This window comes from Coregonus lavaretus, assembly GCF_964263955.1.
Source record: "Coregonus lavaretus genome assembly, chromosome: 5".
Classification (NCBI taxonomy): Eukaryota; Metazoa; Chordata; class Actinopteri; order Salmoniformes; family Salmonidae; genus Coregonus; species Coregonus lavaretus.
Window position 1 is genome coordinate 17200433 of NC_139992.1, and position 24565 is coordinate 17224997.

The 24565-nt window shown below is 41.4% G+C and overlaps 1 protein-coding gene across 1 annotated transcript; it reads right to left on the reverse strand.

Annotated features, from left to right (window-relative positions):
- Window positions 1–110: 110 nt before the first annotated feature.
- LOC311130005 (leishmanolysin-like peptidase) lies at window positions 111–21292 on the reverse strand. The gene is made up of 17 exons (XM_084162597.1): window positions 20944–21292; window positions 20535–20632; window positions 20395–20425; window positions 16871–16953; window positions 16473–16590; window positions 9030–9208; window positions 4400–4505; window positions 4143–4237; window positions 3879–3996; window positions 3338–3445; window positions 2539–2615; window positions 2199–2309; window positions 1802–1934; window positions 1295–1454; window positions 866–996; window positions 352–562; window positions 111–217 (listed from the first exon to the last, which is right to left on the reverse strand). The coding sequence occupies exons 1-17, from the start codon at window positions 21070–21072 to the stop codon at window positions 117–119; spliced, it is 1989 nt and encodes a 662-aa protein (XP_084018723.1). The 5' UTR covers window positions 21073–21292; the 3' UTR covers window positions 111–116.
- Window positions 21293–24565: the final 3273 nt, after the last annotated feature.

Consider the following 24565-nt stretch of genomic DNA (forward strand, 5'->3'; position numbering starts at 1 on the left):
TCAGTCAGTCAGTCAGTCAACCACCCACCCACCCACCCAGTCAGTCAGTCAGTCAGTCAGTCAGTCAGTCAGTCAGTCAACCACCCACCCACCCACCCACCCACCCAGTCAGTCAGTCAGTTCTGCACACACAGGATAAATCCAGCTAGCAGAGGGATGAGGTTGAACAGTAGAAGCCTCAGAGTTACCACTAAGCTGGAGGAACTGGAGCACGGATCTAGAAGAGAGCCAAAACACTTCCTTAGTACCAAAAGGTCTATAGAATGTATCTAGTTATATAAATTATCTCTGTGTGTGCCCATTATGTGTGTATGTATATGGAAGGTAGGAAAGACAGGCAGGGGAACTCACCAATAGAAACTCTCCTGGTACTATTGAGGGGCGGGAGCTGTTGTGGTAGAGGGCAGGCGCTACATAAGTCTGAGCAGGCAGGACAGACGAGAACCCCGTTGTAGACCCAGTCATTAACACGCACGCTGACGCTCAGCAGCTGACCGGTACGCACACACTGAAACGCAGTGTCCTGCACCCATACTGTCAGACCCTGGGTAGAGCAAGACATCTGGAACAACCACAATATAACATTTAAGTATTTTGTTTTTCATATGGGTCACTTTACATATCTGCCTGTCACACATCTATAATAGGCTTACTTGTTAACCCAAAACTCATAAATTAGACTGAGCTGAATTTGTGATTCTGTAAGATCATATGAGAAAAGGATGAGACTTAAAGGTGGTAAACATTAAGAAGATTCCCACAGTACATAGCTTGCATAATATGGAAAAGTTAAGTGACAAAATATAGATTGCAGAGATGCTGAAATGGAGATAACTATTTTATTTGTTTACTTATTCTGCATTACCTTATAACAGCCACTTCCCCAGTCAGGGTAGGTCATGCGCCTGGTACACTGCTCCATGACGAAGGCTGTCTTCTGGTACAGACACACGGAGTCTGGACCATACTGCTCAGCTCCGTAGTTCCTCCACGAATCTGGAAACAATGTGTCAGGTAGACTACTAGCAAGTAGGGTTAGAAAATGACAAACTTTCCGGAAACACAATTTTCATGTTTTCCAGAAATCCCAGTTGGAAGATTACCAGAATTGGGAGGGAATAAGCAGAGAGGGAACATGGAACACTCCAACAGGGAATCATCCAACTGTGATTTCTGGAAAACCTGGGAATGTTTCCGGAATTTTGCAGACCTTCTAGTGAGTCAACATTAACTAAGGCCCAGTGGTCTGAGGCACCAAGAGGCAAGAACAATGCAAGAAGGGAAGGGATATTACCAGGCTGGTTCTCCTGGACCCTGCAGTAGGAGTTGCGTTGGTACTCTCCGCTCAGGTGCCAGCTGAACTCCTGGCTGAAGGGACAGTAGTCAGCGATCTCCACAGCTCCACCGTAGGAGGCAACGTCCCTCACAGAGACATCAGGGATATGGTCAAAGTACTGCAGGAGGGGAAGTGGACAAGAATTACTGTATGGGGTGTACTATGCAGGTCACAACTGGTCAACAACATCTTAAATAAAGACCATTTCATATGTGTTTTTTGTTTGTTTTTGTAGCCTTTTTTGTCTTATAGGTACAAACTTTGCTTGGGTGCAAGTGTTTAGTAAATTGTTGTGTCATACACTTACAATATTTTTGTTTGTCTTCTAATCCTCTGTAGTGGTCCAATAGGTTTCTGACACAGACTCTTGCTAGCATCATGTGGTTATCACTGGGTGTGTTGTCATAGCCTCGATTTCTAGGCTTCGTGACTTTGAAGGACGGCATTGTGAGACTAGTATTTTACCTGGTAGTCCAGGGGTAGGTCCTGAGGGTACTTCTGCAGGTTGCAGACGGCCACAGCCAGCTGGTCCTGCCTGCAGGTGAGCTGGAGGGGTGTGGCCCGCACCGTGTCACAGTAAGGGGTCACCACTTTACGACTGAAAAACAATAACACACAGAGGGTTGGATCAGGTAGAGCCACCATTTCTCATTTAAATGTTTTTATTGTTGTTTGTTACAATTAATTTCTAATAGAGTTTCTAAGATGTTTGTGTGCACAGAAATGTTGACATATGAGACAGGGTGCGTCGGCTGGTTCTACTTTAAATTCGTTTAGGGGCATGCCATGTGCCTAGACGTTTAGATGTTTCAGCCTGTTGTGTACAATAAGAAACCTTAACTCTGATTAGATACCTCCTTACCTCTGACGTTGCCTTTCAATCCAGAATTTACAGCTCTTCATCACAAAGTCACAGCCCAGGCCCTTGCCCCAGTCCAGCCTCTCTGCCATGCTGTAGTTGGCTCTGTACCAACTACATAGAGAAAGAGATGACCCGAACACATTGTACATCAAGTCAGGTAAACTCTTGAACTTCAATACAAATCATGTCAAAGTCAAGTACTTTCAATCACACCAATGCACACTAAGGCTCAAGAAAAAATAGCCAAGTTGTTTAATAGTCAAAGCTCTTGAAATTACATAAAATGTAAGTCATTATTTTCTTGTATTCCATATTTTCTTGAAACAGTCAGCAACCTTACCCTGTGTCTTCCATGATGGCCAAGGTGATCCTAGAAAACACCCTGTTTTGTGTGTGCGATCCAGTCATAGCTTCATTCTGTTATTAATACAAACAGGAGAATCATCCTTGTATCATATATAGATTAATAATGAACCTATATGAGCATATAAGTGCTGATGATGAGCAGTGAACTGTAGTTAAATAAGAAATGCAGAATTCACAATAGATATACAGACTATGAAACTGAGTGAAAGGCTATGGTGTGGTTAGGTCTATATCAGGAATTCCAGTACAGACATCAGTTCTAGTAGGCTAAGTAAAGATATAACGTAGGCTACACATATTGTACAGAAAGGAATCATTTCAGATAACAGTAAAAACGAAGCACAGTACAATGCCATCAAACTTCAGCCCTCCTGTTATCTCTACCTCCCTTTTCTCCCAGTGGTTCAGCTCAGTACCCAACCCTCCCTGGTTCTCCAGCTCCATACCCTCCTGTTACCTCTAGTAGCCTCTTCTCCCAGTGGTTCAGCTCAGTACCCAACCCTCCCTGGTTCTCCAGCTCCATACCCTCCTGTTACCTCTAGTAGCCTCTTCTCCCAGTGGCTCAGCTCAGTACCCAACCCTCCCTGGTTCTCCAGCTCCATACCCTCCTGTTACCTCTAGTAGCCTCTTCTCCCAGTGGTTCAGCTCAGTACCCAACCCTCCCTGGTTCTCCAGCTCCATACCCTCCTGTTACCTCTAGTAGCCTCTTCTCCCAGTGGCTCAGCTCAGTACCCAACCCTCCCTGGTTCTCCAGCTCCATACCCTCCTGTTACCTCTAGTAGCCTCTTCTCCCAGTGGTTCAGCTCAGTACCCAACCCTCCCTGGTTCTCCAGCTCCATACCCTCCAGAATGGGACAGCCAAAGTGTCTCCTCGCCTCCTCCTGCCAACACATGCAAGGTTACAGGACACAAACATTAACCACATTACAGGACAGTACAGAGCAGCGCAGCACAACACAACATAACACCACGCAGAACAGCCCAGCATTGCCTCTACAAAGGGACATACTGTATCTACCCATGAGTGGTGCAGCGGTATAAGGCACTGCATCTCAGTGCTAGAGGCGTCACTACAGACCCTGGTTCGATCCCGGGCTGTATCACAACCGGCCGTGATCGGGAGTCACATAGGGCGGCGCACAATTCTCCCAGCGTCGTCCAGGTTAGGGGAGGGTTTGGCCGGGGTAGGCCGTCATTGTAAATGTGTTCTTAACTGACTTGCCTAGTTAAATAAAGGTTACATTTCGAAAATCAACAAAAAGAAATTCATGTAAATACATGATTCAATGAGGAGCTTAAAATAAGGATTCTTACCACAACACGCGGTGTCACTAGAAGATGCACTTCATGACGGACCATCACGCCACCACGGATGTCCCATAATCGAGTCACTCTACGTATCACTGCATCACTCCATTGATACAGGCCTAAACTATAATAGAAAGCAAGAGCAGTCTTAACTGTTAACAGAATGAATGGGAAAATACAATGCACAACAGAAAAACAATTATATTATTGTCTAGGCCTACTGGTTATTACAAACGGCACAATTATAAAAACATGATCAAGTATACATACCTCTCGTTGAATGCTGGTAGTCCACTTGCAAACCGAGGTGTCAATGGCTTGCCATTATAATCATGATAAAATGCAAACAGCCCTGCTGAAAAACCCTTTTGGACAAATACGTTAAACAAAATAATAAAACCACATTACTCAATCAATAATGAAATCTGTGTTGGACAGGTTCGATTCATTATGTTATTTATTTAAGTCATTCATGACTAGCTTCACCCCAATAGGAATAGAATGTAAATTGTTTCCAATGCACCCACCAGGGCATGTATGATTTCGTGTTTGACGGTTGACAGCATGCTCTCAAACTCCTGAGGTTGGGTGGATATCATATTGGGGCACAGGTTGGCATATCCAGCAATGGGTCTGAAAATGTAAAGAGAGTGAAACTGACATTATTATGATGTTATTGGGTTAAAATACCTATTCAGGGGCCAATAGCTACCATGTCACCTACCAAACCCAATCACTACCTAAGGCATTCTGGAATAGCCTAAAATGCTGCCATAAACCTCTAAAAGGGTATGTATAACTAGGTATGTATAAAGAGTAGGGGTGTAACGGTTCACCAAACCCACGGTTCGGTACGTATTGCGATTTTGGGGTCAAGGTTCAGATTCGGTACAGCGGGAACATGAAATGCCATTCACAATGTTCAGCACTCAAAATGTTCCTTGCATTGTCTGTTGTTACCAGATTGTTATGTTGGGCCTCTCAAGTTTTGACTCTGATGCTGTGTTTGTAACCATGTGGGAGGTGGGAATTTACCAGTTGTGAAGTCGTAAATACTAGTTGGATGCATTCATGTGATTTGAACTCATGAAGAAACGCTGATTGGCTAATGGCCAACAAGCTGTGTCAACCATAAACTAAAAGTACAGCTATCATGTAAACAAATGACAGAGTTCAAAAACCACATGAATAGATTGTTTTTTTTAAATGTTGTTTTCTTGTTGCATTTACAGTAATGGCTGAAAATGCTGTTATAGAGGCCATTTCCTTAGTAGGTGACCTCAGAGGTCACCATGTGGGAGAAGTAGGTGCTCAGGATGATAGACAAGTTTTCCACTAGTAATTACCAGTGAGGGGCGTTGAGTGGATTTTTCCCAGTCATATGTGGTAAATTCCCACTTCACACTTGGATGGGAATGCACCATGGCACTGCCTCCTTCAGTGCGAGATGCGCACTTCTGACTCTCATAAAAGGGGCGTGTCTGTAGCACGGTACACCTCCCACTCCGGGGTAATGTGATGGGCTGTCACTGTTAAGTAAGCGCAACACAGGGTGCATTGGCCAATTCACTGAAAACTTCTGCTTTGGTTGGCTTATATAGAGCAAGTACTACCTGTTTGCTGAAATGGGTGCAAGAAGGAAGTTCGTAACGTGGCTCAAGCACTTTCACGAGGTGCTGAAAGAAAACCCCTATTCTCAACCACGAAGAATGGGCGCATATCCGCGGCTATAAACCAAAGACTGTAACAAAATATATAAACATAGCCTACCTATCGCTCTAAGAATCAGCTGCGAAGGGCTGCTTGAATGCAGAGCGAGACGATGTTGTGTTGTTGTTTCATTGCGTTTTGTCGTAGTAAATATATAATGTTATAGCTTGGTCTGACTAAAATCTTGTGCATGACCCATTTTGTGTTGGGCCTTTGTATTCAATACAATGAACAAGAGTCCTATCTTGTCAGCCTTATCAGCAGGTGGCTAAGGACAACACCCACGCCATAGGTCTCTCAGTTCTTCCAACTCACGAGTTCTTGCCCTGAGGGGACACACACACACACCCACACACACACACATCATCACTGATAACAAACACACACACACACACACACACACACACAATCCCCTTCTCTTAGGCTGAACATCTGAAGACAGAGAACCCGACTCAGAGCCAATGCAACAGTGATACTAACCTGGAGGGGACCTCGCCCAACTCATCAGGACCAATCAGAAGATCAGAACTACTAGAATCAACCTACTTCATTTTATTGTATAAAATGTCAGCACACAATGTTGTTTCGGGGCTCTCTCAGATATCTCCCTACGAGATTGACGAACGGGTCCGTGCACGCGATTCCAGATATCTTTACCTCTGAATAAACTGCCTTATATTATACAATTATCCACCTTGTCCAAAAGTCTCTACTTGGTCTCCGTTCTCCAGTAAACTTGTTTTATCAAGAGTTTCCATCTTGCTCCGGTATACTGGGGTGATGTCGGTGTAAATGTGTCAACATTTGAGGTGTTGGCAGCTGCATAGGCTATTGTCGTTGAGCTTTGGGACATACTGCTAACGTTTTATCCACAACTCTCTGTCCATCGCCATTGTAATCTACTTTGAAGCCAAAATGTTACCAAACTTGAGATTTAAACGATGATGGAGGATCCTCCAATTCTGGTGTATCGACCCCACCACTCGCCATCATACAGAACTACTTCCCGGCTCCGCCTCACAAAAGGACAGTTTGAAATGCGACAATTAAGATGTTCATTTTGATAATGTGTGCATAAGCTCTAGTCGTTTTAATAGAATAGCCTCATGTATTTTTTTCAGCTCAAATTTACTCATGAGGCATAGGCCTACAACAAAAATTAGGGCATAGCCTATAGGACTAGGGTTTTATTTTGTAAATAATGTTTTTTTTAACCCATGAATCTAAGCCCTGTCTAAGCAGGGGGAGGAGGGTGGTGTACTACTAAACTATATGGAATTATTTTAAGAACGTCATACCAAGGAACATTTAGCTATTTGATTTATAATTTTAAGACCCCTTGAAGTATCAAAAACATATATAAAAAAGTGTCATGAAAAAATACTTTGGGCCTTACTGCTATTAGTCCATACAAACGCATTGAATTACAGATTCACCACATGGAACAACAGTCCCAATTAATAGGTGTGCCTTATTAAAAGTTAATTTGTGGAATTTATTTCCTTCTTAATGCGGTTGAGCCAATCAGCTGTGTTGTGACAAGGTAGGGGGGGTATACAGAAGATAGCCCTATTTGGTAAAATACCAAGTCCATATTATGGCAAGAACAGCTCAAATAAGCATAGAGAAACGACAGTCCATCATTACTTTAAGACATGAAGGTCAGTCAATACGGAACATTTCAAGAACTTTGAAGGTTTTTCAAGTGCAGTCGCAAAACCCATCAAGCGCTATGATGAAACTGGCTCTCATGAGGACCACCACAGGAATGGAAGACCCAGAGTTACCTCTGCTGCAGAGGATAAGTTCATTAGAGTTACCAGCCTCAGAATTTGCAGCCCAAATAAATGCTTCACAGAGTTCAAGTCACAGATGCATCTCAACATGAACTGTTCAGAGGGGACTGTGTGGATCAGGCCTTCATGGTCGAATTGCTGCAAAGAAACCACTACTAAAGGACACCAATAAGAAGAAGAGACCTGCTTGGGCCAAGAAACACGAGCAATGGACATTAGACCGGTGGAAATTTGTCCTTTGGTCTGGAGTCCAAATTTGAGATTTTTGGTTCCAACCGCCATGTCTTTGTGAGACGCGGTGTGGGTGAATGGATGATCTCCGCAAGTGTAGTTCCCACGATAAAGCATGGAGGAGGGGGTGTTATAGTGTGGGGGTGCTTTGCTGGTGACACTGTCTGTGATTTATTTAGAATTCAAGGCACACTTAACCAGCATGGCTACCACAGTATTCTGCAGCGATACGCCATCCCATCTGGTTTGGGCTTAGTGGGACTATCATTTGTTTTTCAACAGGACAATGACCCAACACGCCTCCAGGCTGTGTAAGGGCTATTTTACCAAGAAGGAGAGTGATGCAGTGCTGCATCAGATGACCTGGCCTCCACTATCTCCCGACCTCCACTATCTCCCGACCTCAACCCAACTGAGATGGTTTGGGATAAGTCGGACCGCAGAGTGAAGGAAAAGCAGCCAACAAGTGCTCAGCATATGTGGGAACTCCTTTAAGACTGTTGGAAAAGCATTCCAGGTGAAGCTGGTTGAGAGAATGCCAAGAGTGTGCAAAGCTGTCATCAAGGCAAAGGGTGGCTATTTGAAGAATCTCAAATATAAAATATATTTTGATTTGTTTAACACTTTTTTGGTTACTACATGATTCCATATGTGTTATTTCATAGTTTTGATGTCTTCACTATTATTCTACAATGTAGAAAATAGTAAAAATAAAGAAAAACCCTTGAATGAGTAGGTGAATCCAAACTTTTGACTTGTACTGTATATACATATATTTTTTTAAACATGTATTTAACTCCTTATTGTTGTCACTAAACAGTCTCCATATGTACTTGACTGGTACTGGGGGACCTTCAGACGAGCAAAACAACCGACATGTACGTGTTTGGAAGAGTCTCACCTTTACACAGAGGGGTCATATTAGTGTGTAGCCCAAACTGTTCGGACGCTACAGACAGAAGTTGGCAGATTGGCTGTACAGACTTCAGACGAGTCCCAAGACACTTGTGGGGGTCGTAGAGCAAAACGTGTTTGTGAGAGTCTCATCTTTCCATAGAGGGGTCATAATATTTTGTAGGCAAAACCGCTCGGATGCTACAGACAATTTTGTGAGAAGACTGATTTATGGGATGTCTCATGATCTGACAAACACCGCTCTAGCTCTGTCACCGCAGATATGAAAGTGTTACATAGGCGGATGCAGTGGATTGAGACGCATCCAATGCAAAAAAAACGGATATCTCTAGTTTAAACTGACAGATTAGATTTACGCGGGGGCACGGACATCGACCTTAGGAGGTTAATGTATTCATTCAGGTTCACAGTGTGGACCGAACTGAGGTTCCCCATACCGAACAGTTCTGTACGAATACCTGTACCATTACACCCCTAATAAAAGTGTATAGGGTTGCAGGCTTACCTGTCCAGCTCAGACTCCAGTTGACAGTATGCAGCGTAGGCCACAATATTCTCCTGTCCACAGCGTTCTGTAGTCACCCCGCTGACATAGAGGACAAAGTCAGCCCCCTCCACCCCCTTCCCATCCAGAGGCCCTGCCGAGCCACACGACCTCCCTGTCTCGCTGCACACCTTGCATTGCTGGAAATCACATACATAGAATAGCATTTTTATTTCATTTGAGTTAATTAACCTTTATTTAAACAGGAAAGTCACATTAAAGACCCATGTCTCTTTTACAGGTGAGCCCTGAATCTACAAGTAAGACCTGAAATACCTTGCATTACTGAAAATCACATGATGGACATAATAACAATCAAACTACAGTACTCAAGACCAACATCAGCCAACCTTTCTATAGGCCTACCAGTTGAGCATCTTTTTTTAAATACATATTTTATTGATAGGGATACATGGAATAAGCAGGGAGAGAGAGGGAAGACAGAGGGAAGAGAGTGTAAAGACCGGTGTGGCCGGAATCCGATCCCACGCAGGCATGTGGTACGCATATCATTCCATTTAACCTTGGTTAGTGTCATTGAGATAATCGCTTTTGCAAGAGAGACCTGTTCAACATAGCAGCAGAAGGCAATGATTGAAAGCCAGGTGAGTAGATATCCTATAGAGGAAATCCAGTTGAGCATGTAAACAGAGGTTTTAAGTATTAATTGCTTCAGGCCAAGTCAAATAAAACTGTATTTAAAGTACTTAAAATGAACACTACCAGTCAAAAGTTTGGACACACCTACTCATTCCAGGGTTTTTCTTTATTTGTACTATTTTCTATATTGTAGAATAATAGTGAAGACATCAAAACTATGAAATAACACATACAGTGAGGGAAAAAAGTATTTGATCCCCTGCTGATTTTGTACGTTTGCCCACTGACAAATAAATTATCAGTCTATAGTTTTAATGGTAGGTTTATTAAATCCAGAAAAAAGCATGTCAAAAACATTATAAATTGATTTGCATTTTAATGAGGGAATTAAGTATTTGACCCCCTCTCAATCAGAAAGATTTCTGGCTCCCAGGTGTCTTTTATACAGGTAACGAGCTGAGATTAGGAGCACACTCTTAAAGGGAGTGCTCCTAATCTCAGCTTGTTACCTGTATAAAAGACACCTGTCCACAGAAGCAATCAATCAATCAGATTCCAAACTCTCCACCATTGCCAATACCAAAGAGCTCTCCAAGGATGTCAGGGACAAGATTGTAGACCTACACAAGGCTAGAATGGGCTACAAGACCATCGCCAAGCAGCTTGGTGAGAAGGTGACAACAGTTGGTGCGATTATTCGCAAATGGAAGAAACACAAAATAACTGTCAATCTCCCTCGGCCTGGGGCTCCATGCAAGATCTCACCTCGTGGAGTTGCAATGATCATGAGAACAGTGAGGAATCAGCCCAGAACTACACGGGAGGATCTTGTCAATGATCTCAAGGCAGCTGGGACCATAGTCACCAAGAAAACAATTGGTAACACACTACGCCGTGAAGGACTGAAATCCTGCAGAGCCCGCAAGGTCCCCCTGCTCAAGAAAGCACATATACAGGCCCGTCTGAAGTTTGCCAATGAACATCTGAATGATTCAGAGGAGAACTGGGTGAAAGTGTTGTGGTCAGATGAGACCAAAATCGAGCTCTTTGGCATCAACTCAACTCGCCGTGTTTGGAGGAGGAGGAATGCTGCCTATGACTCCAAGAACACCATCCCCACCGTCAAACATGGAGGTGGAAACATTATGCTTTGGGGGTGTTTTTCTGCTAAGGGGACAGGAGAACTTCACCGCATCAAAGGGACGATGGACGGGGCCATGTACCATCAAATCTTGTGTGAGAACCTCCTTCCCTCAGCCAGGGCATTGAAAATGGGTCGTGGATGGGTATTCCAGCATGACAATGGCCCAAAACACACGACCAAGGCAACAAAGGAGAAGCTCAAGAAGAAGCACATTAAGGTCCTGGAGTGGCCTAGCCAGTCTCCAGACCTTAATCCCATAGAAAATCTGTGGAGGGAGGTGAAGGTTCGAGTTGCCAAACGTCAGCCTCGAAACCTTAATGACTTGGAGAAGATGTGCAAAGAGGAGTGGAACAAAATCCCTCCTGAGACGTGTGCAAACGTGGTGGCCAACTACAAGAAACGTCTGACCTCTGTGATTGCCAACAAGGGTTTTGCCACCAAGTACTAAGTAATGTTTTGCAGAGGGGTCAAATACTTATTTCCCTTGTTGGCAATCACAGAGGTCAGACGTTTCTTGTAGTTGGCCACCAGGTTTGCACACATCTCAGGAGGGATTTTGTCCCACTCCTCTTTGCAGATCTTCTCCAAGTCATTAAGGTGTCGAGGCTGACGTTTGGCAACTCGAACCTTCAGTGTGAATCATGCCTTCATGGTCGAATTGCTGCAAAGAAACCACTACTAAAGGACACCAATAAGAAGAAGAGACCTGCTTGGGCCAAGAAACACGAGCAATGGACATTAGACCGGTGGAAATCTATCCTTTTGTTTGGAGTCCAAATTTGAGATTTTTGGTTCAAACCGCTGTGTCTTTGTGAGACGTGATGTGGGTGAACGGATGATCTCCACATATGTAATTCCCACCGTAAAGCATGGAGGAGGAGGTGTTGTGGTGTGGGGGTGCTTTGCTGGTGACACTGTCTGTGATTTATTTAGAATTCAAGGCACACTTAACCAGCATGGCTACCACAGTATTCTGCAGCGATACGCCATCCCATCTTGTTTGGGATTAGTGGGACTATCATTTGTTTTTCAACAACCTCCAGGCTGTGTAAGGGCTATTTTACCAAGAAGGAGAGTGATGGAGTGCTGCATCATATGACCTGGCCTCCACAATCCCCCGACGTCAACCCAATTGAAATGGTTTGGGATGAGTCGGACCGCAGAGTGAAGGAAAAGCAGCCAACAAGTGCTCAGCATATATGGGAACTCCTTCAAGACTGTTGGAAAATCTTTCCAGGTGAAGCTGGTTGAGAGAATGCCAAGAGTGTGCAAAGCTGTCATCAAGGCAAAGGATGACTATTTGAAGAATCTCAAATATAAAATCTATTTTGATTTTGGTTACTACATGATTCCATACAGTGTAGGAAAAAATTATTTGATCCCCTGCTGATTTTGTATGTTTGCCCACTGACAAAGACATGATCAGTCTATAATTTTAATGGTAGGTTTATTTGAACAGTGAGAGACAGAATAACCACAACAAAAATCCAGAAAAATGCATGTACATTTTTTAATAAATTGATTTGCATTTTAATGAGGGAAATATGTATTTGACCCCTCTGCAAAACATGACTTAGTACTTGGTGGCAAAACCCTTGTTGGCAATCACAGAGGTCAGACGTTTCTTGTAGTTGGCCACCAGGTTTGCACACATCTCAGGAGGGATTTTGTCCCACTCCTCTTTGCAGATCTTCTCCAAGTCATTAAGGTTTCGAGGCTGACGTTTGGCAACTCGAACCCTCAGCTCCCTCCACAGATTTTCTATGGGATTAAGGTCTGGGGACTGGCTAGGCCACTCCAGGACCTTAATGTGCTTCTTCTTGAGCCACTCCTTTGTTGCCTTGGCCGTGTGTTTTGGGTCATTGTCATGCTGGAATACCCATCCACGTCCCATTTTCAATGCCTTGGCTGAGGGAAGGAGGTTCTCACCCAAGATTTGACGGTACATGGCCCCGTCCATCATCCCTTTGATGCGGTAAAGTTGTCCTGTCCCCTTAGCAGAAAAACACCCCCAAAGCATAATGTTTCCACCTCCATGTTTTACGGTGGGGATGGTGTTCTTGGGGTCATAGGCAGCATTTCTCCTCCTCCAAACACGGCGAGTTGAGTTGATGCCAAAGAGCTTGATTTTGGTCTCATCTGACAACAACACTTTCACTCAGTTCTCCTCTGAATCATTCAGATGTTCATTGGCAAACTTCAGACGGGCCTGTATATGTCCTTTCTTGAGCAGGGGGACCTTGCGGGTGCTGCAGGATTTCAGTCCTTCACGGCGTAGTGTGTTACCAATTGTTTTCTTGGTGACTATGGTCCCAGCTGCCTTGAGATCATTTACAAGATCCTCCCGTGTAGTTCTGGGCTGATTCCTCACCGTTCTCATGCTCATTGCAACTCTACGAGGTGAGATCTTGCATGGAGCCCTAGGCAGAGGAAGATTGACAGTTCTTTTGTGTTTCTTCCATTTGCGAATAATCGCACCAACTGTTGTCACCTTCTCACCAAGCTGCTTGGCGATGGTCTTGTAGCCCATTCCAGCCTTGTGTAGGTCTACAATCTTGTCCCTGACATCCTTGGAGAGCTCTTTGGTCTTGGCAATGGTGGAGAGTTTGGAATCTGATTGATTGATTGCTTCTGTGGACAGGTGTCTTTTATACAGGTAACAAACTGAGATTAGGAGCACTCCCTTTAAGAGTGTGCTCCTAATCTCAGCTCGTTACCTGTATAAAAGACACCTGGGAGCCAGAAATCTTTGACGGAGAGGGGGTCAAATACTTATTTCCCTCATTAAAATGCAAATCAATTTATAACATTTTTGACATGCGTTTTTCTGGATTTCTTTGTTGTTATTCTGTCTCTCGCTGTTCAAATAAACCTACCATTAAAATTATAGACTGATCATTTTTGTCAGTGGGCAAACGTACAAAATCAGCAGGGGATCAAATACTTTTTTTCCCTCACTGTATGGAATCATGTAGTAACCAAATCAAAATATATTTATGTATAAAAACATGTTTTCGCTTTGTCATTATGTGGTATTGTGTGTAGATTGATGAGGGGAAAAAATTATTAAATCAATTTTAGAATTGTGGAAAAGGTCAAGGGGTCTGAATACTTTCCGAATGCACTGTATATAGCATTCTGTTGGTGTCAAGAATTTTGTATAATAATTTAAATTGAAAAACTCGAAGAGTGAATCAAGTGTTGTTTTTTGTATCAGTTCATATATCATGTGCCATGGAATCGGTACATCGAAAATCTCTTCCCATTTATTTTGCAACCTGTGTTTCTGTCCTCAAATGAAACTGGTATATTTTTCTATTTATGCCAATCCTTTTCAGCCAATTTGTATCTTTAATATATGGCAGACAAACAAGTTCCCTACCTTCTCCCTCTTCCACTTTGCGGTAATTTTGCAATCAGTTGGTTGTACATTTGGATTGAGCAAACATACCCATATATTTGATAGCTGCATGTGACATAACTTCACAATTTCTATTCATAATATCATTAATAAATCTAACACAATTCAAAAAAATAATCATAAAGAACGTTTTCTATTTTATTTTTATCAAATCAGTATATTTGAGTTTAACCATAATATTTGTTGCATCTTTTCTGGAGGATGAAATTGAAATTGTAACCAGCTTTGTATGGCTTGTTTAAGAAGGGCGATACTTGAAACAAAGTTTCATTTTCAATTAGTCGGAAATCAGAATTTGTAAAGGCAAAAATGCAATTTTTGAACAAAGGATGAGCCTTTCTTAATAATCTACTGGAGAACCAGTTCAGGTTTAAGTATAACTTACAGTGCCTTGCAAAAGTATTCATCCCCCTTGATGTTTTTCTTATTTTGTTGCATTACAACCTGTAATTTAAATGGATTTTTTAATTTGCATTTCATGTAATGGACATTCACAAAATAGTCCTAATTGGTGAAGTGGAATGAAAAAAATAACTTGTTTCAAAGAATTCTAAAGAATTAATAACGGAAAAGTGGTGCATGCATATGTATTCACCCCCTTTGCTATGAAGTCCCTAAATAAGATCTGGTGCAACCAATTATCTTCAGAAGTCACATAATTAGTTAAATAAAGTCCACCTGTGTGCAATCTAAGTGTCACATGATCTGTCACATGATCTCAGTATATATACACCTGTTCTGAAAGGCCCCAGAGTCTGCAACACCACTAAGCAAGGGGCACCACCAAGCAAGCGGCAACATGGAGCTCTCCAAACAGGCCAGGGACAAAGTTGTGGAGAAGTACAGATCAGGGTTGGGTTATAAAAAAATATCAGAAACTTTGCACATCCCACGGAGCACCATTAAATCCATTATATAAAAATGGAAATAATATGGCACCACAACAAACCTGCCAAGAGAGGGCCGCCCACCAAAACTCACGGACCAGGCAAGGAGGGCATTAATCAGAGAGGCAACAAAGAGACCAAAGATAACTCTGAAGGAGCTGCAAAGCTCCACAGTGGAGATTGGAGTATCTGTCCATAGGACCACTTTAAGCCGTACACTCCACAGAGCTGTGGATCAATGTGATTATTCCATAAATAGACAAGTATTTACCTCTCCATGGTTGCAGAATCGTATCTATTTTTGCAAACTTTCTATCGAAATTGGTTGTGGTAAATTCATATATATTTTTTTTAGATATGAATCCCAAGTATGTCTACTTCACCATCCGCCCATGTTATTGGTCAACTACAAGGTAGTGTATACATTGTGTCTTTTAACGATCCAATACATAATATGGTACTCTTGTCATAATTCAGTTTTAGTCCAGAGAGGTTAAAAAGTGATCAAGATCTTCAATGTGACCATGCAGGGATCCAGATTGCGGACTTTTAAAAGAACTCAGTCATCGGCATACATTGACACTTTTGTTTTTAACCCACAGGTTTCTAACCCTTTGATGTTTTTGTTGGATCTGACTTTAATAGCTAGCATTTCGATGGCCATAATAAATAGATATGGAGACAACGGACAGCCTTGTTTTACTCCTCTTAACAGCTCAATACTTTCTGAGAAGTAACCATTATTTACTATTTTACACCTGGGGTTGCTGTACATAACTTTAACTCATTGTAGAAGAGATTAACCTAAATTAAAGTAGGCCAGGCATTTATATATAAATTCTAGTCGTACTTTATCAAACGCCTTTTCAAAATCTGCTATGAATACCAGGCCTGGTATCTTTGATGTTGCATAATGTTCAATTGTTTCAAGTAATTGTCGTATATTATCTCCAATATATTGTCCATGTAAAAAACCTGTCTGATCAGGATGAACAATATCTGGTAAAACCTTTTTTATTCTATGTGCGTATGAGTTGTCTGTATGGGTAGTGGATGTGGATAGTAGTGGGCAATGTATGAGTTATCTGTATTGGTAGTGGATAGTAGTGGGCAATGTATGCGGACAAAATACATGATTGTGGAAGACAGCGGAAGGACAGGCATCCCTAATGACAATGTACATGCCATTTTTCATCAATAACAAATCATCACCAGAAATCACATGGTAATAACGGTGACCAATAACAGTGACCAACACTGACTAATTAGGTTGGTTGATAGAATAGGTATTACTAATAACTAGTCTATCAACCAACCTACCTGGTCACTACACCTCAGTGGCGTAGACTGACCTGCAGATGATGCTCAGGAACAATGACGGGTCCACACTTTGTGATGTCTGCACATGATCCCTGGCAGTAGCGGTGAGGGTCATCTTTCTTCCTCAGATACTGATTGGTCACACATTGTCTGAACAGAAACACGCAATTTTATAATGCAAGAGAAAGATACATCAACTGAACCTCTGACTGATCGAGCCTTGTGTAAACTTAGTGTGCTCTTTTTGATATTCAATATATGAAAAGCATGCTATGTTTAAGGCCAATTCAATAAAATAGATTATCTTGAACATCTTAAAATGCTACACTACCCCAATTTAATTACAAACTTGAAACTATTGTATTGTCTACTTGAGATTAGGACATGTTATTGGACTGTGTTGGATGGTGATGGGAGGTGAGCTCTCGACCTGCTGAGTAGTATAGGCCCTGCTTTCCGGCGAACCTGAAAAACCTTCTGTAAATAATCAATTGCTTGTGGAAAAAGTTTATCCTGTAGAAAACAAAAAGGCAGTACTTGTTAAACCAGCAGCTAGCTAGAATGCACATAACATAATATTAGCCTGGTGCAACAAAACTTAACATAGGTAAGATTATCATGTAGATGTGATAGACATGACACACATACAGTGGGGAAAAAAGTATTTAGTCAGCCACCAATTGTGCAAGTTCTCCCACTTAAAAAGATGAGAGAGGCCTGTAATTTTCATTATAGGTACACGTCAACTATGACAGACAATTTTTTTTCAAAATCCAGAAAATCACATTGTAGGATTTTTAATTAATTTATTTGCAAATTATGGTGGAAAATAAGTATTTGGTCAATAACAAAAGTTTCTCAATACTTTGTTATATACCCTTTGTTGGTAATGACACAGGTCAAACGTTTTCTGTAAGTCTTCACAAGGTTTTCACACACTGTTGCTGGTATTTTGGCCCATTCCTCCATGTAGAGCTCCTCTAGAGCAGTGATGTTTTGGGGCTGTCGCTGGGCAACACAGACTTTCAACTCCCTCCAAAGATTTTCTATGGGGTTGAGATCTGGAGACTGGCTAGGCCACTCCAGGACCTTGAAATGCTTCTTACGAAGCCACTCCTTCGTTGCCCGGGCGGTGTGTTTGGGATCATTGTCATGCTGAAAGACCCAGCCACGTTTCATCTTCAATGCCCTTGCTGATGGAAGGAGGTTTTCACTCAAAATCTCACGATACATGGCCCCATTCATTCTTTCCTTTACACGGATCAGTCGTCCTGGTCCCTTTGCAGAAAAACAGCCCCAAAGCATGATGTTTCCACCCCCATGCTTCACAGTAGGTATGGTGTTCTTTGGATGCAACTCAGCATTCTTTGTCCTCCAAACACAACGAGTTGAGTTTTTACCAAAAAGTTATATTTTGGTTTCATCTGACATTCTCCCAATCCTCTTCTGGATCATCCAAATGCACTCTAGCAAACTTCAGACGGGCCTGGACATGTACTGGCTTAAGCAGGGGGACACGTCTGGCACTGCAGGATTTGAGTCCCTGGCGGCGTAGTGTGTTACTGATGGTAGGCTTTGTTACTTTGGTCCCAGCTCTCTGCAGGTCATTCACTAGGTCCCCCCGTGTGGTTCTGGGATTTTTGCTCACCGTTCTTGTGATCATTTTGACCCCACGGGGTGAGATCTTGCGTGGAGCCCCAGATCGAGGGAGATTATCAGTGGTCTTGTATGTCTTCCATTTCCTAATAATTGCTCCCACAGTTAATTTCTTCAAACCAAGCTGCTTACCTATTGCAGATTCAGTCTTCCCAGCCTGGTGCAGGTCTACAATTTTGTTTCTGGTGTCCTTTGACAGCTCTTTGGTCTTGGCCATAGTGGAGTTTGGAGTGTGACTGTTTGAGGTTGTGGACAGGTGTCTTTTATACTGATAACAAGTTCAAACAGGTGCCATTAATACAGGTAACGAGTGGAGGACAGAGGAGCCTCTTAAAGAAGAAGTTACAGGTCTGTGAGAGCCAGAAATCCTGCTTGTTTGTAGGTGACCAAATACTTATTTTCCACCATAATTTGCAAATAAATTCATTAAAAATCCTACAAAGTGATTTTCTGGAGAAAAAAAATCTCAATTTGTCTGTCATAGTTGACGTGTACCTATGATGAAAATTACAGGCCTCTCTCATCTTTTTAAGTGGGAGAACTTGCACAATTGGTGGCTGACTAAATACTTTTTCCCCCCACTGTATATATACACACACAGTACCAGTTAAAAGTTTGGACACACCTACTCATTCCAGGGTTTTTCTTTATTTTTACTATTTTCTAAGTTTTAGAATAATAGTGAAGACATCAAAACTATGAAATAACACATATGGAATCATGTAGTAACCAAAAAAGTGTTAAACAAATCAAAATATATGTTATATTTGAGATTGTTCAAATAGCCACCCTTTGCTTTGGTGACAGCTTTAAACACTTTTGGCATTCCCTCAACCAGCTTCATGAGGTAGTCACCTGGAATGCATTTCAATTAACAGGAGTGCCTTCTAAAAAGTTAATTTGTGGAATTGATTTCCTTCTTAATGCGTTTGAACCAATCAGCTGTGTTGTGAAAAGGTAGGGTGGGTATACAGAAGATAGCCCTATTTGGTCAAATACCAAGTCCATATTATGGCAAGAACAGCTCAAATAAGCAAAGAGAAATGACAGTCCATCATTACTTTAAGACATAAAGGTCAGTCAACACGAAACATTTCAAGAACTTTGAAAGTTTCTTCAAGTGCAGTCGCAAAAAACATCAAGCTCTATGATGAAACTGGCTCTCATGAGGATGACAGGAATAAAAGACCCAGAGTTACCTCTTTTGCAGAGGATAAGTTCATTAGAGTTACCAGCCGCAGAAATTGCAGCCCAAATAAATGCTTTACAGAGTTCAAGTCACAGACACATCTCAACATCGACTGTGTGAATCAGGCCTTCATGGTCGAATTGCTGCAAAGAAACCACTACTAAAGGACACCAATAAGAAGAAGAGACCTGCTTGGGCCAAGAAACACGAGCAATGGACATTAGACCGGTGGAAATCTATCCTTTGGTCTGGAGTCAAATGTGAGATTTTTGGTTCAAACCGCTGTGTCTTTGTGAGACACGTGTGGGTGAACGGATGATCTCTGCATGTGTATTTCCCACCGTAAAGCATGGAGGAGGTGGTGTTATGGTGTGGGGGTGCTTTACTGGTGACACTGTCTGTGATTTATTTAGAATTCAAGGTACACTTAACAAGCATGGCTACCACAGCATTCTACATCGATACACCATCCCATCTGGTTTGGGCTTAGTGCGACTATCATTTGTTTTTCAACAGGACAATGACCCAACACACTTCCAGGCTGTGTAAAAGCTATTTTACCAAGAAGGAGAGTGATTGAGTGCTGTATCAGATGACCTGGCCTCCACAATCCCCCGACGTCAACCCAATTGAGATGGTTTGGGATGAGTCGGACCGCAGAGTTAAGGAAAAGCAGCCAACAAGTGCTCAGCATATGTGGGAACTCCTTCAAGACTGTTGGAAAAGCATTCTAGGTTAAGCTGGTTGAGGGAATGCCAAGAGTTTGCAAAGCTGTCATCAAGACAAAGGGTGGCTATTTGAAGAATCTCAAATATAACATATATTTTGATTTGTTTAAAACTTTTTGTTTCCTACATGATTCCATGTGTTATTTCATAGTTTTGCTGTCTTCACTATTATTCTACAATGTAAAAAATAGTAAAAATAAAGAAAAACCCTTGAATGAGTAGGTGTGTCCAAACTTTTGACTGGTAGTGTGTGTGTATATATATATATATATATATATATATATATATATATATATATATATATATATATATATATATATATATATATATTGTCCTGCATGTCAATGGGAAAGAGCTCTGACCTCATTCACACAAACATACCTTCACAAGTCTTCTTTTATCTGAGGTTAACCTTTGGAAGAAGACATAACATGTATTTACAATATCATTGAGATTGGCTTACACTAAGGCCAGGAACACACTTATATACTCTGAGAATAGTAGGATAGAAATAATCTTACTTGTCCACACTTGAATCATAAATTATTTGTATCTTTAATTGTTGATCAGAGCTTCTTTTGGTTAATCTTTCCGACTTCAGATATACTTTATGGACAACCTACAAGAAGAAACATTGTTGAAAGCAAAGTAGCTACTGTATTATCATGTAGAAACACCTTGCGATGAGTGAACCACATGATTAGCATCATTTTGATACAGTGCTCTCCATGTAAAGAATACATTGAATTGCATGCATTAAATGAAACGTTTAATAATGTAATTTTACGAGAGGAAATAGCTACAATTTTAAGATAGTGACAGTCGACCTGTAACGCCCCTATTGACATGGCTCGAGCGTCTTCCTTGCAAAGTGGCTCATTGATTCCTTACGAGAAAACAACTGGTAAGCAAGCGATAAACTACACTTACCTCCGACAGAGATGGGACTTGATGTTTACACGTATGACAATGCACAAACAAAAATAGAAGAGAGAAAGTGTAAATATGTCTCAGTGACCCAAACAGCTTCCAAAAGCCTCTCAGCTCCGTCGCCATCATATGTCCAGCGACAGTCGTGATTCAACTCGTTTCATTCATCGCTGTCTACATAATCACAACTCACAGACGGAACTATTCCGCTCCACCACTATGTTATTGATAGGTATACATCTTATTATTCCACATTAGGCCGGCGAAACCCACCCAATGCAATTTACCCGTTTATTACTTGCTAGCTTTAGCCTTTAGTTTAGCCCAATATTTTTTATAACTAACCCTGCCAAAGATCATTGTTCTATCTGTGACCCTGCTTACATCGCCACTTCCGGGTCGTCAGATTTTCCTGAAAAAAGCTTCACAACAAAAGTCTTCCATCTGAGCAATACAGGGGCTGCATGCTAAATGGTAAACAATATTTCTAACCACACCGGTACTGTCTCCAAAAAGCTTATGCCCTAAAACTGACATGTCATGTGTGTATGTGTAAAAATTTAACAAAAATGTCCATGAAATCTTATATATTTTATGAACATTTTCATTACATGGTGTGGACATTCAGTGCACTGAGTTGGACAGACAGAACATAGAAATTAGAATGTGATTTTTATTTTTATTTTATTACACAGTAGCCTATAGTGAAAGACATGCCATAACACTTTTGAATTTAAAGCAGAAGGTAGGGGCTTCTTCATTTGTTGTGGGTATTTTTGTGTGTTTTATTAGGATCCCCTTTAGCTGATGCAAAAGCAGCAGCTACTCTTCCTGGGGTCCACACAACACATGAAACATTACATAATACAGAACATTAATAAACAATAGCTCAAGGACAGAACTACATACTACATGGGGGTGCTTCTTGCAGGAGGGTGGTCACAGAGCAGATGCAGTGGGTTGTTTGTTCTGTCGCCAACACCAAGAGTGTGTTCAATAGGAAAACAATGAGATTAGACAAAACATTGTGAAAAAACAGGGGTGTAGCTCAAATGGCACCCTATTCCCTATATTGCACTACTTTTGACTAGAACCCTATGGGGTAGTAGTCCTAGTGTCACAACACATAAGTGCCCTGGTCAAAAGTAGTACACTATAGGAAATAGGGTGCCATTTGGGATGCAGACATGGACACTTTTCCAAATGTAGCCTAAGCGTGTCATACGTACTAAAACATCAGTGCATGTTTACCTGAGCCATAACATCAATCCATTCAGAGCCACTGTAGACGAACAGCATGCGAGTATCTCTCCTCAGGACCATTACATTTTCAGATCTTAACTCCGACATCTCGCTCTCACCATTCACAATGTAAATCTATTGTTCAAGAATAAAAAGGTTAAAAAAGGTATTCAACGGAAGGTTCAAAGAGGTTAAAAAAGTGATCACATTATTAAATGATTAAGATGTTTGATATCACCCAAACATCATGATGTTATTCAAGCATAGAAAAGTGATTTTCTTACTATACACTTACAGATACGGCCTTATCATCATTATATCTTCCTGTGCCAGGGTTTGGCTTGAAGGAATTTGCTGAAGAACAGTTACAAAAGACAGAAGGTCCTTTATGACCTTTCTCTCCTCTGTGTCCTGGAAAAACATATACTAGAAAAAAAACACAATAACGTTTTTTAATCATATACAACTGGCTAAAATCAGCTACATCAGTAGCTGTTGACATAATATCTCATAATATATAATTTATACTCAGAATATTGTATATATAGTGCCGTGAAAAAGTATTTGCACCCTTTCTAATTTTCTCCACTTTTGCATATGTATGATACTGAATGTTATCAAATCTTTATCCAAAACCTAATATTAGATAATAGGAACCTGAGTGATCAAATAACACAACAATTACATACTTATTTCATAAACAAAGTTATGCAACAGCCAATGCCCCTGTGTGAAAAAGTAATTTCCCCCTTACACTCAATAACAGGGACCCAAGTTATACTTTTGACTCATCTGTCCATAGAACATTCTTCCAAAAGTCTTGATGATCATCTAGGTGCTTCCAGGTGCTTTTTGGCAAACTTGAGTCAACTTTTTGGACGACATGGGTCCCGTTATGCCTGGCAAAAACCAAACACTGCATTCCACAGTAAGAACCTCATACCAACGGTCAAGCTTGGTGGTGGAAGTGTGATGGTTTGGGGATGCTTTTCTGCCCCAGGACCTGGATGACTTGCCTTAATAGAAGGAACCATGAATTCTGCTCTGTATCAGAGAATTCTACAGGAGAATGTCAGGCCATCCGTCTGTGAGCTGAAGCTGAAGCGCAGCTGGGTCATGCAGCAAGACAATGATCTAAAACACACAATCAAGTCTACATGAAAATGGCTAAAAAGCAGCAAATCTGAAGTTTTGGAATGGCCTAGTTAAAGTCCAGACCTAATCCCAATTGAGATGTTGTGGCAGGACTTGAAATGAGCAGTTCATGCTTGAAAACACACAAATGTCGCTGAGTTAAAGCAGCTCTGCATGCAAGAGTGGGCCAAAATTCGTCCACAGCGATGTGAGAGACTGATCAACAACTACAGGAAGCATTTGGTGACACAACCAGCTATTGAGTGTAAGGGGGCATTTACTTTTTCACACAGGGGAATTGGGTGTTGCATAACTTTGCTAATTAAATAAATAAAATAAGTATACTTTTTTTTTTGTTATTTGTCAACTCAGGTTCCCTTTATCTAATATTAGGTTTTGGTTGAAAATCTGATAACATTCAGTATAAAAAATATGCAAAAATAGAGAAAATCAGAAAGGGGGCAAATGCTTTTTCACGGCACTGTAGGCCTACATAATAATGTATTGATATACACTTAGTATACCAAACATTAGGAACACCTTCCTAATATTGAGTTGCAGTCTCTGTCATGGAAAGAGCAGGTGTTCTTAATGTTTTGTATATTCAGGGTACATACGATACATGATATCAATAATATACTTAACCTTCCCCTGGAGCACCAGTTTCTCCTGTTGTGCCCTGTTTGCCCACAACTCCATGATATCCAGCTAACCCATGCGGTCCACGACTACCTTTTATTCCCTAAATACAATATGGAGTAGTGCAGAACAACATCAAAGGACGTTTGTTTAGTCTAACCTTTGAAAATGAAAGATAGTTCATCATTATTGCCAAATTAATTATTTTCAGAGAAAGCTGTAGGCTACAGAGGCACTTTACCATTGTCCCTCTATGCCCGGGAGCTCCCCTAGGTCCATCCAGTCCTTGCAATCCAGTGTATCCTTTTAGTCCTCGGTCACCCTAAACCATTAAGCATACAAATATATAATCAAAAATGTAATCATTAAAATTGGCCACAAAATGCTTCTTCAATTAGATGTTTTCAATGATTGCTGTTCATTGGCATTTCTCCAAATTCCAAGTTTGCTGGCTAAGGGGTTTGTTTCAGCATCTTTAGTACTTAATGTAAGAGAATGCCGGCTATTCTGTAGGCCTCCTGTAGCTCAGTTGGTAGAGCATGGCGCTTGCAACGCCAGGGTTGTGGGTTCGATTCCCACGGGGGGCCAGTATGAAAAATGTATGCAC